Genomic DNA, 12,600 nt, shown 5'->3' on the forward strand with positions numbered 1-12,600 from the left:
AACCCGCCACCTTAGGTGTATGTGGCTGGCGCCTTAGCCGCTTGAGCCACAGGCGCCAAGCCACTTTATTTCTTAAAAATGAAAAAAATTACAGTTAAAACTGCTTTGGTAGCCCCTCCCCCATTTCGCTCTTTTCCATATGTATTACCATTATATGTTCTCTTTAGTTTCCTTAGTGAGTTTTAGATGCCATTAAACAGAATTAAAAATGAATCAGGCACAGTTTAGGAAGGGGGTGCCAAGAACTGTGAAAAGGCTATCTTGATCATATTTTCGAAAAGATAGAAACTCGTACCTTCATATTTTCAAAAAGATAGAAACTCATACCTCTAATACTGCCACATTTTATAATTCTTACCATTTGTTTCCAGGAGAAATTCCAGATGCAGCTTTTATACATGCTGCCAGGAAAAAGCGTCAGATGGCCCGGGAATTGGGGGATTTCACTCCTCATGATAACGAGCCTGGTAAAGGCCGCCTTGTTAGAGAAGATGAGAATGATGCCAGCGATGATGAAGATGATGATGAGAAACGCCGAATAGTTTTTTCTGTGAAAGAGAAGTCACAAAGACAGAAAATCGCCGAGGAAATAGGTATTGTGATATATTTGAATAGTAAGCCCATTGATTGACCCATTGCATTACTGTTAAATGTGATTTGATATTCTGTCAAATTAAAAGTATTTACACTTATTTTAACTGTTTTATGTTAGAGGACTGTTCTTGTTTGGGTACAAGTGCCTTACTGGAATTTTTTGAAAACTATAGCATGACTGTGGTTACTAATGTTTATTGAACACTTCATGTTTAGCCAGTATTGTGCTAAATACTTAACATGCATAAATTTATATAATTCAGTATTGTTAAGAGGGATTACAAGCTTATAGAGATTAAGAAACCTACTCCCCCCCCCCAAAAGAAAGAAACCTACCCAAGATTTCCACCATTACATTAATACCACTTTAGCTTCGGGGATGCTGTGTTAAAAACAAAGTCAGGAGGCCAGGCCAGTGGTGGCTCACTCCTGTAATCCTAGCACTCTGGAAGTCTGAGGCAAGTGGATTGCCTAGGCTCAGGAGTTGGAGACCACCTTGAGCAAGAGTGAGACCCCATCTCTACTAAAAATAGGAAGAAGTAGCCAGGTGTAGTGGCGTGTACCTATAGTCCCAGCTATTTGGGAGGTTGAGGCAAGAGGATCACTTGAACCCAGGAGTTTGAGCTTGCTATGAACTATGAGGCAATTGTACTCTACCCAAGGTGACAGAGTAAGATTCAGACTCAAGAAAAAAAACAAAGTCAGAAATATCACTGAGATCATATTAGACATTTGTTAGGATGGAATTAATAACAATAGTTTTGCTTAGTTCTTATGAAATAATCAGGCTAGCATCTCTTCCCTCCTTGCTTTTTGTGTGTTAACTTACTTTCCTTTATTGCTGATGGTTGCAGGTATTGAGGGGAGTGACGATGATGCTTTAGTAACTGGAGAACAAGATGAAGAGCTTAGCAGATGGGAACAGGAGCAGATAAGAAAAGGAATTAATATCCCTCAGGTAAGAACTAAGGAATTCAACTTCAGCAATTAAAACATTTATTAAAAAGCCTTTTGGCTTCTTCTGTTAAAGTAAAAATATTCATATTGAATATCTGTCATTCATTCAAGTAACATAATCAAGAAAATCACAATGAGGTTATATATTTGTAGGCTTTTTATTCTTTTATTTTTATTTTTTTTCCTATATAAGAGACCTCTATTTGTACTTAGGCTTTTAGAAGAAACTATTATATTGTGCTTTTTGTAGTCAGAATGATGGAAGAATTTCTAGTTTCTTAGATCATACCTCAAAGTGGTCCTTCAACCAGCAGCATCACCTATCACATGGGAGCTTGTTAGAAATGCACAAGAGCTTGCCCCTCCCTAAGACCCGCAGCTAAGAAACTCTGGGGAATGGGTCCCAGCCGTATGTGTTTAACAAGCCCCCCAGGTGATTCTGATGTGTACTAAAGTTTGAGAACCTCTGCTTTACATAGGCTGGTTTTTTCCTGTATAGCTTATTTTCTCAGAATTTTAAAATTTTGATCAAGATGGATTTTTAATAATGCAGAAATCTATTGAGTTAGATGAAAATATATCTTCACAAATAGTTATAATAATTTGTTTTATAGAAGTAATACAGTGGGGAAAATCACATAAATGAGTGTTTCTAGGCAGAATTTACATACATTTGGGTGGTGTTGAGAAAACAGTATAATAAGAAAAGGCTTGGACTAGATGTCACAAATCTTAGATTTTGATCTCTAGCTACCCATTTATTCCATGACCATGGGCAAGTCATTTATCCAATTCCGTTGATAAGCTGGTGGCACTGGATTATTTTTAATGTCCCTTACAACTCTAAACTTCTGACGGTCATTTTTCCTGAAAATTATCTTAAAAACAGTGATTTGGCTCAGTGCCCATAGCACAGTGGTTACAGTGCCAGCCACATGGCACCAAGGCTGGTGAGTTTGAGCCTAGCCCAGGCCAGCTAAACAACAATAACAACTGCAACAAAAAAATAGCCAGGCATTGTGGCAGCTGCCTGTAGTTCACTACTTGGGAGGCTGAGGCAAGAGAATCACTTGAGCCCGAGAGTTGGAGGTTGCTGTGAGCTGTGACAGCACAGCACTCTACTGAGCGTGACATAGTAAGACTCTGTCTCAAAAAAAAAAAAAAATAACTGCAGTGATTCTGTCAAGAGATAAAACATTCATCCGTCCCTACTTTTATCTGATTTTAAGGAATTCTGCAATTATTGATCATAGTATTCTTTTCAAATTTTTAGCCTCTAGTTTTCATGTATATCTCATTTCTTTCCTAGGTTCAAGCAAGTCAACCTGCTGAAGTAAATATGTACTACCCGAACACTTACCAGACAATGCCTTATGGTTCCTCCTATGGCATTCCTTATAGCTATACGGCCTATGGATCATCAGATGCCAAATCTCAAAAAACAGATAATACAGTCCCTTTCAAAACTCCCAGTAATGAGATGACTCCCGTTACTATTGATTTGGTAAAGAAACAGCTTAAAGACAGGTAGGGCAGATCAACTTCTTAAAGACCTGTCCACTAGCTTTCCGTTCCCTCAGGCAACATGTAGTCTGGGGTAGCAGATGCAGAATCTCGGCAAAGAAGATTCACTGGCCCATCTTCAAAAGCTAAACCGAAGATGACTTCATACTTTGTTCTACCATCTTGGATTACTTCTGTGGAAGCCTCGAAAAATTATTAAAAAATGCCACTCCATGATCTTGTTGAAGACAGTTTGCACGTCTTGGACTCTGAAAAAGTGTAGTCAAGCTGTGGGGGGAAAAGCAAAAGAGTGCGATTTTGGTTAGCTCACCAAATAACTTTATGTGAAGTCTATAAACTGCGTTTTTTGAGGAAAAAAAAAGCAGTACACATGAAAAGATGCCATTCCAAGTATTTTTATGTTCTAATAGTGGAACTAAATGCATTATTATATTGCAAGAGTCCTCAGAGCATAGTCTTTTGGATGTAAATGTGTTATATTTATCCTTTTGTGTTCTTAAGGTTGGACTCCATGAAAGAATTGCACAAAACAAATCGACAGCAGCATGAGAAACATCTGCAAAGCCGAGTGGATTCGACCAGGGCTATTGAAAGATTAGAAGGGTCTTCTGGGGGTATTGGTGAACGGTATAAATTTTTGCAAGAAATGCGAGGGTATGTCCAAGACTTGCTTGAGTGTTTCAGTGAAAAGGTAAGAATGCAAAAATATTAATCTCTTTGAATAAGGCAAAATTAAGGAGGTCTAGATGGTCTTGTGTAGAATGTTCTCTAATTATCAGAATATATCCGCAGAATTCAACTTTAGAAGTGAGGAAAGTCGTGCTTCATTTCTTTCACTTCGTTGGTGGCATTATCTCTTGAGGACATTATAGTACCTTTGTTGAAATGAAAAAAAGATAATACCTCAAAGCACATTTAAATAAGGCTTTGGCGAGTCTTATCTCAATATAATGCTAGATTATTTGGTACACTGAATTACTAGAATGTAAGGGACTCATCTAATGAAATTTTCTTTTATATGGTTCAGGTCTAAACTTGTTTCTAAACTGTTTCTACCAGTAATTCTAAATATGCATAAAGTTGCAAATTTTTATTAGTCTTTTTTTTCCCCCACTCTAGTAGTTGGTTACCATTGCTGCTAATAGTTTTCATCTCAATAAGCCTATGCTTTATTCATTTCAGAAACCATTTATTGAACATAATTTTCTTTTAAGGTCTCATTTCTTCCAAGTTCATCTCTTTCAGTATGATTGGCACAATTTTTTGCATCCTAGTACATCATTAATTAATTTGCATTTTTAAAAATTAGGTACAGCTAATTCCTCAGGTGACCTCATAATTGATTTTTCTTTAAAATTAAAGGTATTATTTGATGCTGGTATGTAAGTGGACTTTGTAGCCTTATCTTTTCAAAAAATTAAAATTATGGTCTTCAAATATCCTGCCTCTGATCTTTGGATTGGAAGGTACATTTCCTCTTTGGCTGTGCAGAATAGCATAGACTCTATAAGCACATAGTGCAGTTAAATGAGAATTTTAACTTATTTTCCTGGCTTTTTTTTTTTTAAATCTCTGTTTACTTCACTACTGGAAAGCCAAAGGTTGGCAAAAGAACATTGCCAGAATGTGTCTTCCTAATGAATCTTAAAGGTTCCAGTCAGTCTGTGGTCAGATTCAGGATGAGACAGCATTTGCCATGTACTCTCTATAGGATTTATCATGTTTTATTCTTATCACCTGGTTTCTGGAGAAGCATCTTCAGTCTGTGTTACGATAGTTCATGGGGCTGATCAGTCATGTAGGTTGGGAAAGAAGCATAGGCTTGATTGTATTCCTTTGTGCAGGGAGCTGGAGTCAGGATTGGAACTGGAACCTAAGTGTCAGAGTTTACAGTTGTGTCCTTATTGGTAAAGCCCTTCTGAGCCTAGTGGGCACGGTGGGAGCTGGTTTCATAACCTTTATAATTAGAGAAGGGATCATTTTTTTTGAACTATGTTTTGTAAGTGAGGTTTCCTTGGGGAGCTTGTTGAAGTATCTTGGTCTTTTATTCGGAACTTAACTTGAATAAACGAAGACACATAATTGCAAACACAGTTAACACTAAAAACTTGACAGTAATGTGATTGGCTAGATCATACCATTCTTGAATTAAAAAGAACAGTAGGATACCTAGTTTATATAGTTTTTAATTGCTGAATTATTAGTATTCTCCATCTCTCCTTGATTATCCTTTTCTTGTAGGTTGTGTTAATATGGGTATAGTCACTTCAGTGTTTTTGCAGCAAGTCTTAAATCTTATGTATTATACAATTACTACATATTAATTATAAGAGATATCTTCTTTTAAAGATGAGTGTTTTATTTCATTCTGACATCTTCATATGACTTCAGTTTTATTAATAATGCTGCTGAGTTGGTAATGTCTTAAATTTTTATGTTGGGAATGTTTTGAAACAGCTAGATAAATTTGAATGTTCAATTTAGTGATTATACTATAAAAATATTTCAGGGTAAGACTGTAAAAAGATAAAAGATTTCCTTTGTTTTTTCCTTATACAGATGTAAGTGGTTTTTTAACTTAGATTTTAAATTATTTGTAAATCATTTGATCTTTCCATTGCTTTATTTACTTACAGTCATCTTTTTTGTGTGTGTTCTTTGCCTTAAATTTGGTTCTAAAATAGTAATAATCAATAACAGCCTTGAGTTTGGAGAGGGTAAAGAAACTGTCAAAGAGTCAAGATGCAAACTCTTAAGATAAATCAATATTGTTAAGGAAACTTGAATGGGAGCTGAAATATAGTTTAGGTCTTCTATTCTCAATAGAGTTTTTGTCTGGGCTTTGTAAAAGACATTCCACTTCCTAAAAAGAAAAAAATACACTGTCAGAATCTTAACTGTTAATTGGAAAACTAAAATCTGTGTGATGCCAGCTGAGACATGGGGCTCTTACAGAAGGTTAACAATCTCCAGGACTAAAAGAATACATCTGAGGTACATTTGTCTTTAGTCCTGCATTTTTTTTTTAGTGAGTGGGTGGGAAAATGTAAGTCACAATGATATAGCTATAATTTAAAATATCAGATTATAATAAATTTTAATGATAAAGTCTCTGACTCAGCTGTCAAGGATAATCATTGCAGATTTGGGGACATTGTTGCCTATGGTGTGGCATATGACTCCCATCAGTTTGACCTTTCTGTGAATATTTGCTACTTTTGCAAGGGAATCATACAAGTTATAAATTGCTTTTATTATAGACATCTTTGTATTCCACCTGCCTTTTTTTATTTTCCATTTGCAGTCTGTTCAGTTCAGGAAGCTGCTATAACACTTGGTGCCAGTGTTCCCAAACTCTAAATAATGTGTTTTCCATTTGCACTAACCATCAGGAAACTAGAATTTCTGGTTTCCTCAGGTATGTGTAGTGGTCATTAGTGTTTTGTGAAAGTTTCATAGCATTTGGTTATAACATAAGGTATTTATAAAGAGAAAATTTTCTGCTTTTTTTTTTTAAGTTAAATCTTGTGTTTTGTAAGCTTTTTATATTCTATATGAATCAAGTAAATGCTTTAGTTATAAATATTAACTTGAACAAACTTTATTGACTTTGTGAGCTGACAATCTATGTGAAGAATTTAATTACAAAGTAGGACAAATTTGAACATTTGATAGGAAGGGAAGAACTTTCTTGTGAGATATATTGATTTCAGACAGGTTAATGACAGCTAGAAATTTTATTTGCCCTATAAATCATTCTGTTTATGTTTAAAATGTGTAATAAAGCTGCAAAATAGTTTGATTACTGTAAGATAGATACTTGGTATATATGAGTGGCAGAGCAGTTGGAATGTCCAAAAGTGAGCAGCTGGCAGACTCTTGTTCTTAACCTATTCACAGAGCCATTGCATTTTTTTATATTGCACAACAATAAAGGTTTATTTACTTTAAACTACAAAAATTGCAATGCAGAGCATGCTGCTGGAAAATAGACATTAAAAAAGACTTACGTATACTTAGATTTTTGACATTTCTTTACTTGTTCTTTTAACATTGAAATGTTACATTTGTTAACCAAACTTTTGCTCCAATAATTATAGCTCTATACATGGATTAAAAGAAGAAGTCATGTTCTCTAAAGATTGCAAAACTGAATTGGTAATTGTGTGCTGTTGGGGATTCATGAATATTCTGTCCATAGAGAGGGTACTTTTTCAGAAATCCGGAAATAGTATGGAACCCTCAAATAAGTAAGCAGCCGAGGAGTTTGGTGTTACGGAGTGTGTTATATTTTCACAGGTGCCACTGATTAATGAACTTGAATCAGCAATACATCAGCTGTACAAACAGCGAGCTTCCCGCCTTGTCCAAAGACGACAAGATGATATTAAAGATGAATCTTCGGAGTTTTCAAGCCATTCAAGTCAGTCCATCTTGAAGGTTTTTATTATTCATTAAACAACCTTGTTTACTTAGTGCAGCCTAATTGAAAATTAGAGAGCTCAGAGCATTTTTTTTTTAAGAGAATTTTCTCGCTCTTATGTCAGGTAGATCTAAAAATTATAAAAGCATATCTTTGTATTGCATTTAAGAATGTATAGCTTCACAAAGGAGCTCAAAATACATGTGCTAATATTCTATCAATCTTACTCTTCTTTAGGCATGTTTTTTCATTTTCTTTTAGAGTATAGAAAAGACACTATCAGTATTTTATCTTAAAACCACTGTTTGGCCCTAATTTATTTTTTTAATTTCCATTTTCATCCTGTTCATAACACTAGCACAAATGCTATTGTTGATGACAGTGAAAATTTTTGAGTTTGAGGACTGGGAAATTTTGTGGGGGGTGGTTAGGAGCTGTATAAAATAAAATGACACAACTCCAAGATAAGGGGAGTTTTGAGCTTTACCCTTTGGATAAAGCAGTTTTTTTAAATTTTCTTTTTAAATGTTCCTTTCTCTAGTTAGCCTATGTACTAGATTTTTTAGTGAGTTATTTCATGCCTACAAAACTGGAAATTTTATGTAAAAACGTAGAAATTGAATTTATATTACTTTGATTATGATATGTGTTAATAGAAAACCAAAACTAATTGGAACCACTTTTTAAACAGGTTAGCTGAGAAATTTTATTTTTTCCCATTTCCCATCATATTCTTGAATGCCCTCATAGGAATGTTTTGGTGTAGATTCCTTGTTACTTCTTTTGTTATCTCTTGGCTCTCTGTGTCACCGATTATCAAATGGAAGAGTACATCACAATTACCTGATATTTAAAATGCAGATTTCCTGGTCCTAGCCCTAGAGATGTCAGGTCTTTGGTGTCCAGAAATCTGCATGTTAAACATGATCTGAGGTAATCCAAGTGCCAAAGGACCTTAAAGTTATTCTTTCTGAGAACAGAGCTTTCCCCTACAGGGTGCCCTCTAAGTCAGAGAGATACTTTGGATCCCTGAAAAACATCCTCGTATGTGTCAGATGGGGTTTGGAGAGGCATAAAGCAATGATAATATGGCCCTCAGCTGAGCAAGAGTCAGCTGTGAGCCATATAAATGGCTTTCATCTTCTGTTTTTGCCACTAAGTACAAATTGAATTATTGAGATTGGGCACCTAAATGACTAATGAATCCCTCCCATATCACTTTTGATCCAGACAGAACCAGATTTCTGGGGCAGAACACAGGTAACCATTATACTCTGAAGGGAAGTCATTTTCTTTTAGATGTTTTGTGTGAACGATACATTTCATCAAATACTTTTCCTATCTACAATCTGTTATTCAAAATATGGAGCTCTTACATAGAATTTGAAGAGTTGAATGGTGTCTGTTAATTAGATTGAAAGTTGGAAATTGAAAGATAATGAGAAAGTGAAAACTACTAGCCTAAGAGAATATACATCAATTGTCAAAAGATTTGAGGAGAATTACATGGGACACTGAAGAATCAATTCATTTTCTGATCTTTTTTTAAAGGAGTAAATAGCCTGAAATTCATCTGTTAGATTCTTACAGAAATGAAAGAGGTTATCACTTGAGTCATCTAGACTCACCTTGTCTTCCCCCAATATTTTATGAAACCTATAAAATAGCAGTGGTTAAATATTTATTAATGAATTAACTTTGAAAATATTTTATTAATGAAATATCAGGAAGGAGGAATTATTGCTATATAGTTTGGAATATTTTAGCTAATTTATTTCATCTAGGTTATATAGTAAACTCACAGTTGTGGTGTGGCTGGGGCATCTTTTTTGTTTACTGTAGTAATCTTTCATTGTAATTGGTGAGCTCTGGAATATCTCCTTCCTAATATCAGAGCTATTTTGAATGAATGAAAACTTTTTTAAACAGTCAGCTTTTAGAAGTAGTAGAGTCTAAGATAGGATACTCTGAAGTAAGAGCTGATTTTTGGTTTTGTTTTTCCTGCTGCTGATTTTGGTCACACTTTTTTTTTTTTTTTGAGACAGAGTCTTACTTTGTCACCCTCGATAGAGTGCTGTGGCATCAATAGCTCATAGCAGCCTCAAACTTTCGGGTTCAAACGATTTTGTTGCTTCAGCCTCCGGAGTGGGTGGGACTATAGGCTGCCATAACACCCAGCTATTTTTAGAGATGAGGTTTCAGTCTGGCTCAGGCTGATCTCAAACTCGTGAGCTTAGGCACTCCACCTGCCTAGGCCTCTTAGAGTGCTAGGATTGCAGGCGTGAGCCACTGTGCCCAGCCCACACACATTTTTGATATCAGAGAAAAAATATGCACCAAGTCTTTTTGGTTTTTTTAATTAGTAGAAATGCTAACCAATAGTGTCTTAAATGGATATCTTTCATCTTGCACGAAAAACTTCCTTCCCCAGTTCCTTAGATTGTTAATTTCTCATTGCTACTGTATATTTTCTTCCTTTTTTTTTGAGACAGTGTCTCCCTTTGTTGCCACCAGTAGAGTGCTCTGGCATCATAGCTCACGGCAACCTCTAAATCTTGGGTTCAAGCAATTCTCCTGCCTCAGCCTCCCAAGTAGCTGGGACTACAGGCACCTGCCACAACATTTGGCTATTTTTAGAGATGGCATCATGCTGTAGGTCAGGCTGGTCTCCAACCTGTGAGCTCCGGCAGTCTGCCCACCTTAGCCTCCCAAAGTGCTGGGATTACAGGCAAGAGCCACCATGCCCAACCTTCTATATTTTCAATGATATCTTCATGGTGTAGAACTAAAATGTAGAAATGAGGGAAGTATAGCAGATAGATGTTTCTCCATCCCGTCTTCTACCCTATGCAAGAGGTAAAAGAGATCCTTTTCTTTTTCTTTCTTTCTTTTTTTTTTTTTTTTTTTTTTTTTGTGAGACAGAATCTTGCTTTGTCACCTGAGCTAGAGAGCCATGGCCTCATTCTTGCTCACAGCAACTTCAGACTCTTCGGTTTGAGTGATCCTCTGGCCTCAGCCTCCCAAGTAGATGGGAGTACCACCATGCCCAGCTAATTTTTCTATTTTTAGTAGTTATAGGGTCTTGCTGTTGCTCAAGTTGTTCTCTAACTCCTGACCTCAAGCTATCATTCAGCCTCAGCCACCCAGAGTACTAGGATTACAGGCATGAGTCACTGTGCCCAGTGAGAGAGAATGGGTCTAGAGGCATCCTCAAACTAAGGCCCGCAGGCCACATGCAGCCCGCCTAGGACATTTATCCAGCCCACCGGGTATTTTTGCTGCCGGGTCCTGCTTAGCAGCCAACTCGTCCCAGGGCCTGCAGTCCAGCCCTCCAATGGTCTGAGGGACAGTGAACTGGCCCCTCATTTAAAAAGTTTGAGGACCCCTTTAAGACCCTGATTCTTACATGTGAAAAGGCAATTAATGATCATCATAAACACCTGCACAAGCAATAGAACCAAAGGACTTAAGGAAACTGTGTTGGTGGCAGCAGAAAACTTGAAAACATAACTGATACCTTTTGTTGTTTTGTTTTGTTTTTGAGACAGAGTCTCACTTTGTTGCCCTCAGTAGAGTGCTGTGGCATCATACCTCACAGCAACCTCAAACTCTTGGGTTCAAAGCGATTCTCTTGCCTCAGCCTCACTGGTAGCTGGGACTACAGGCACCTACCATGGCACCCGGCAATTTTTTAGAGCCGGGATCTTGCTTTTGCTCAGGCTGGTCTCAAAACCCCTGAGCTTAGGCAATCCATCTGCCTCAGCCTCCCAGAGTACTAGGATTACTGACATGAGCTACTACTTCTGGCCATAACTGATAAAGTTTTAAAGATAATGAGAAGTATTTTAGTACCAGTATAAAATGCTACAGAAAAGGAACATTGTAGGAACAAGAACCACCTCTTGGAAACTGAAAACATGGTAACTGAAATATAAACTTGAAATATAAACTTAAATGGAAGAATTGCAAAGTAAAGCTAGAAAATTAACCCTAGGAAGTTTTTTAAAGAGAGATGGACAAGAAGAAAGAAAAGGAAATAAGGCAAGTTGTACTATGAGTAGTGTTTTAGATTGTGTAAGTTCTCTTCAGATAGTTTTTAACCTGTACTCTTGCCTTGTTCTAAAAATAGTAGTAGAGAGTAAATTTATACAAAGCCAAACTAGAATAAAACAAGATGTTATTAAACTCTCACAACAAAGCTGTTTTCTTATGTCTTCCTGTGTTTCTTTGCTGTCATTTCATATCATTCAATATGTGATGCATAAGTTCTTCCTTAAAAATGTAATCTGTTATTTTTCCCTTTGCTCAGGTATTTTTATTTTTATCTGGTAATCATGATAGGGTAAACCAGTCTTGCCATTTAAACATAAAAATAGTGAGTGAGCCCAGTTGCATATGTGTAGAGTTGGTGAACCCTTACAAAAGAAATCAATTCTTGAACTTTTCTGCCTCTTTTCATGGGAACACAGAATAACACTGAGATTTGTTCTAAACTACCCAGTTTACCAGTTATTGCAGAATCCTGCTGTTGAGATTAGCAAGCAGTCTATCATAATAGCTTATTCTGTGCAAACTCTTTCCTCAAAATTATTGAAGGACAGCTTTTAATTTTAACCATTGTTGTTTTACAGATAAAGCCCTGATGGCACCAAATCTTGATTCTTTTGGACGAGATCGGGCACTGTATCAAGAGCATGCTAAACGCCGGATTGCAGAGCGGGAGGCTCGGAGGTGATTCTAAAAATGCTTGCCATTAGTTTGGGAAGGGAGGAATCTTTTTTTTATCTAGCTGATTTGGAAACTAATGTTTGTTATTTAGGACTCGTCGTAGACAAGCCAGAGAACAAACCGGTAAGATGGCAGATCACCTTGAAGGCCTTTCCAGTGATGATGAAGAAACTTCTACAGATATTACTAATTTTAATCTGGAAAAAGGTTAGACATTTATTTGGAAATGAAACTTGTTATCAGTTTGGTTTCTGCTTGGGTGTGGTTTTTTTTTTTTTTTTTGAGACGGAGCTTCAAGCTATCCCCCTGGGTAGAGTGCCGTGGCATCACACTCACAGCAACCTCCAACTCCTGGACTCAAGCGAGTCTCCTGC

The 12,600-nt window shown here is 36.6% G+C and overlaps 1 protein-coding gene across 1 annotated transcript in view; it reads left to right on the top strand.

Moving 5' to 3' along the window:
* PAXBP1 (PAX3 and PAX7 binding protein 1) overlaps positions 1-12,600 on the top strand; it is a 42,925-nt gene that overhangs the window by 11,679 nt on the left and 18,646 nt on the right. Inside the window, exons 4-10 of the mRNA XM_003797066.2 lie at positions 372-593; positions 1,449-1,552; positions 2,861-3,078; positions 3,577-3,766; positions 7,375-7,498; positions 12,130-12,229; positions 12,318-12,433. Coding sequence (XP_003797114.1) covers positions 372-593; positions 1,449-1,552; positions 2,861-3,078; positions 3,577-3,766; positions 7,375-7,498; positions 12,130-12,229; positions 12,318-12,433 — 1,074 coding nt within the window. The remainder of the gene's footprint in view (positions 1-371; positions 594-1,448; positions 1,553-2,860; positions 3,079-3,576; positions 3,767-7,374; positions 7,499-12,129; positions 12,230-12,317; positions 12,434-12,600) is intronic.

Source organism: Otolemur garnettii, unplaced genomic scaffold (assembly GCF_000181295.1).
Source record: "Otolemur garnettii isolate 467f Iridium unplaced genomic scaffold, OtoGar3 scaffold00111, whole genome shotgun sequence".
In the NCBI taxonomy this organism is placed as follows: domain Eukaryota; kingdom Metazoa; phylum Chordata; class Mammalia; order Primates; family Galagidae; genus Otolemur; species Otolemur garnettii.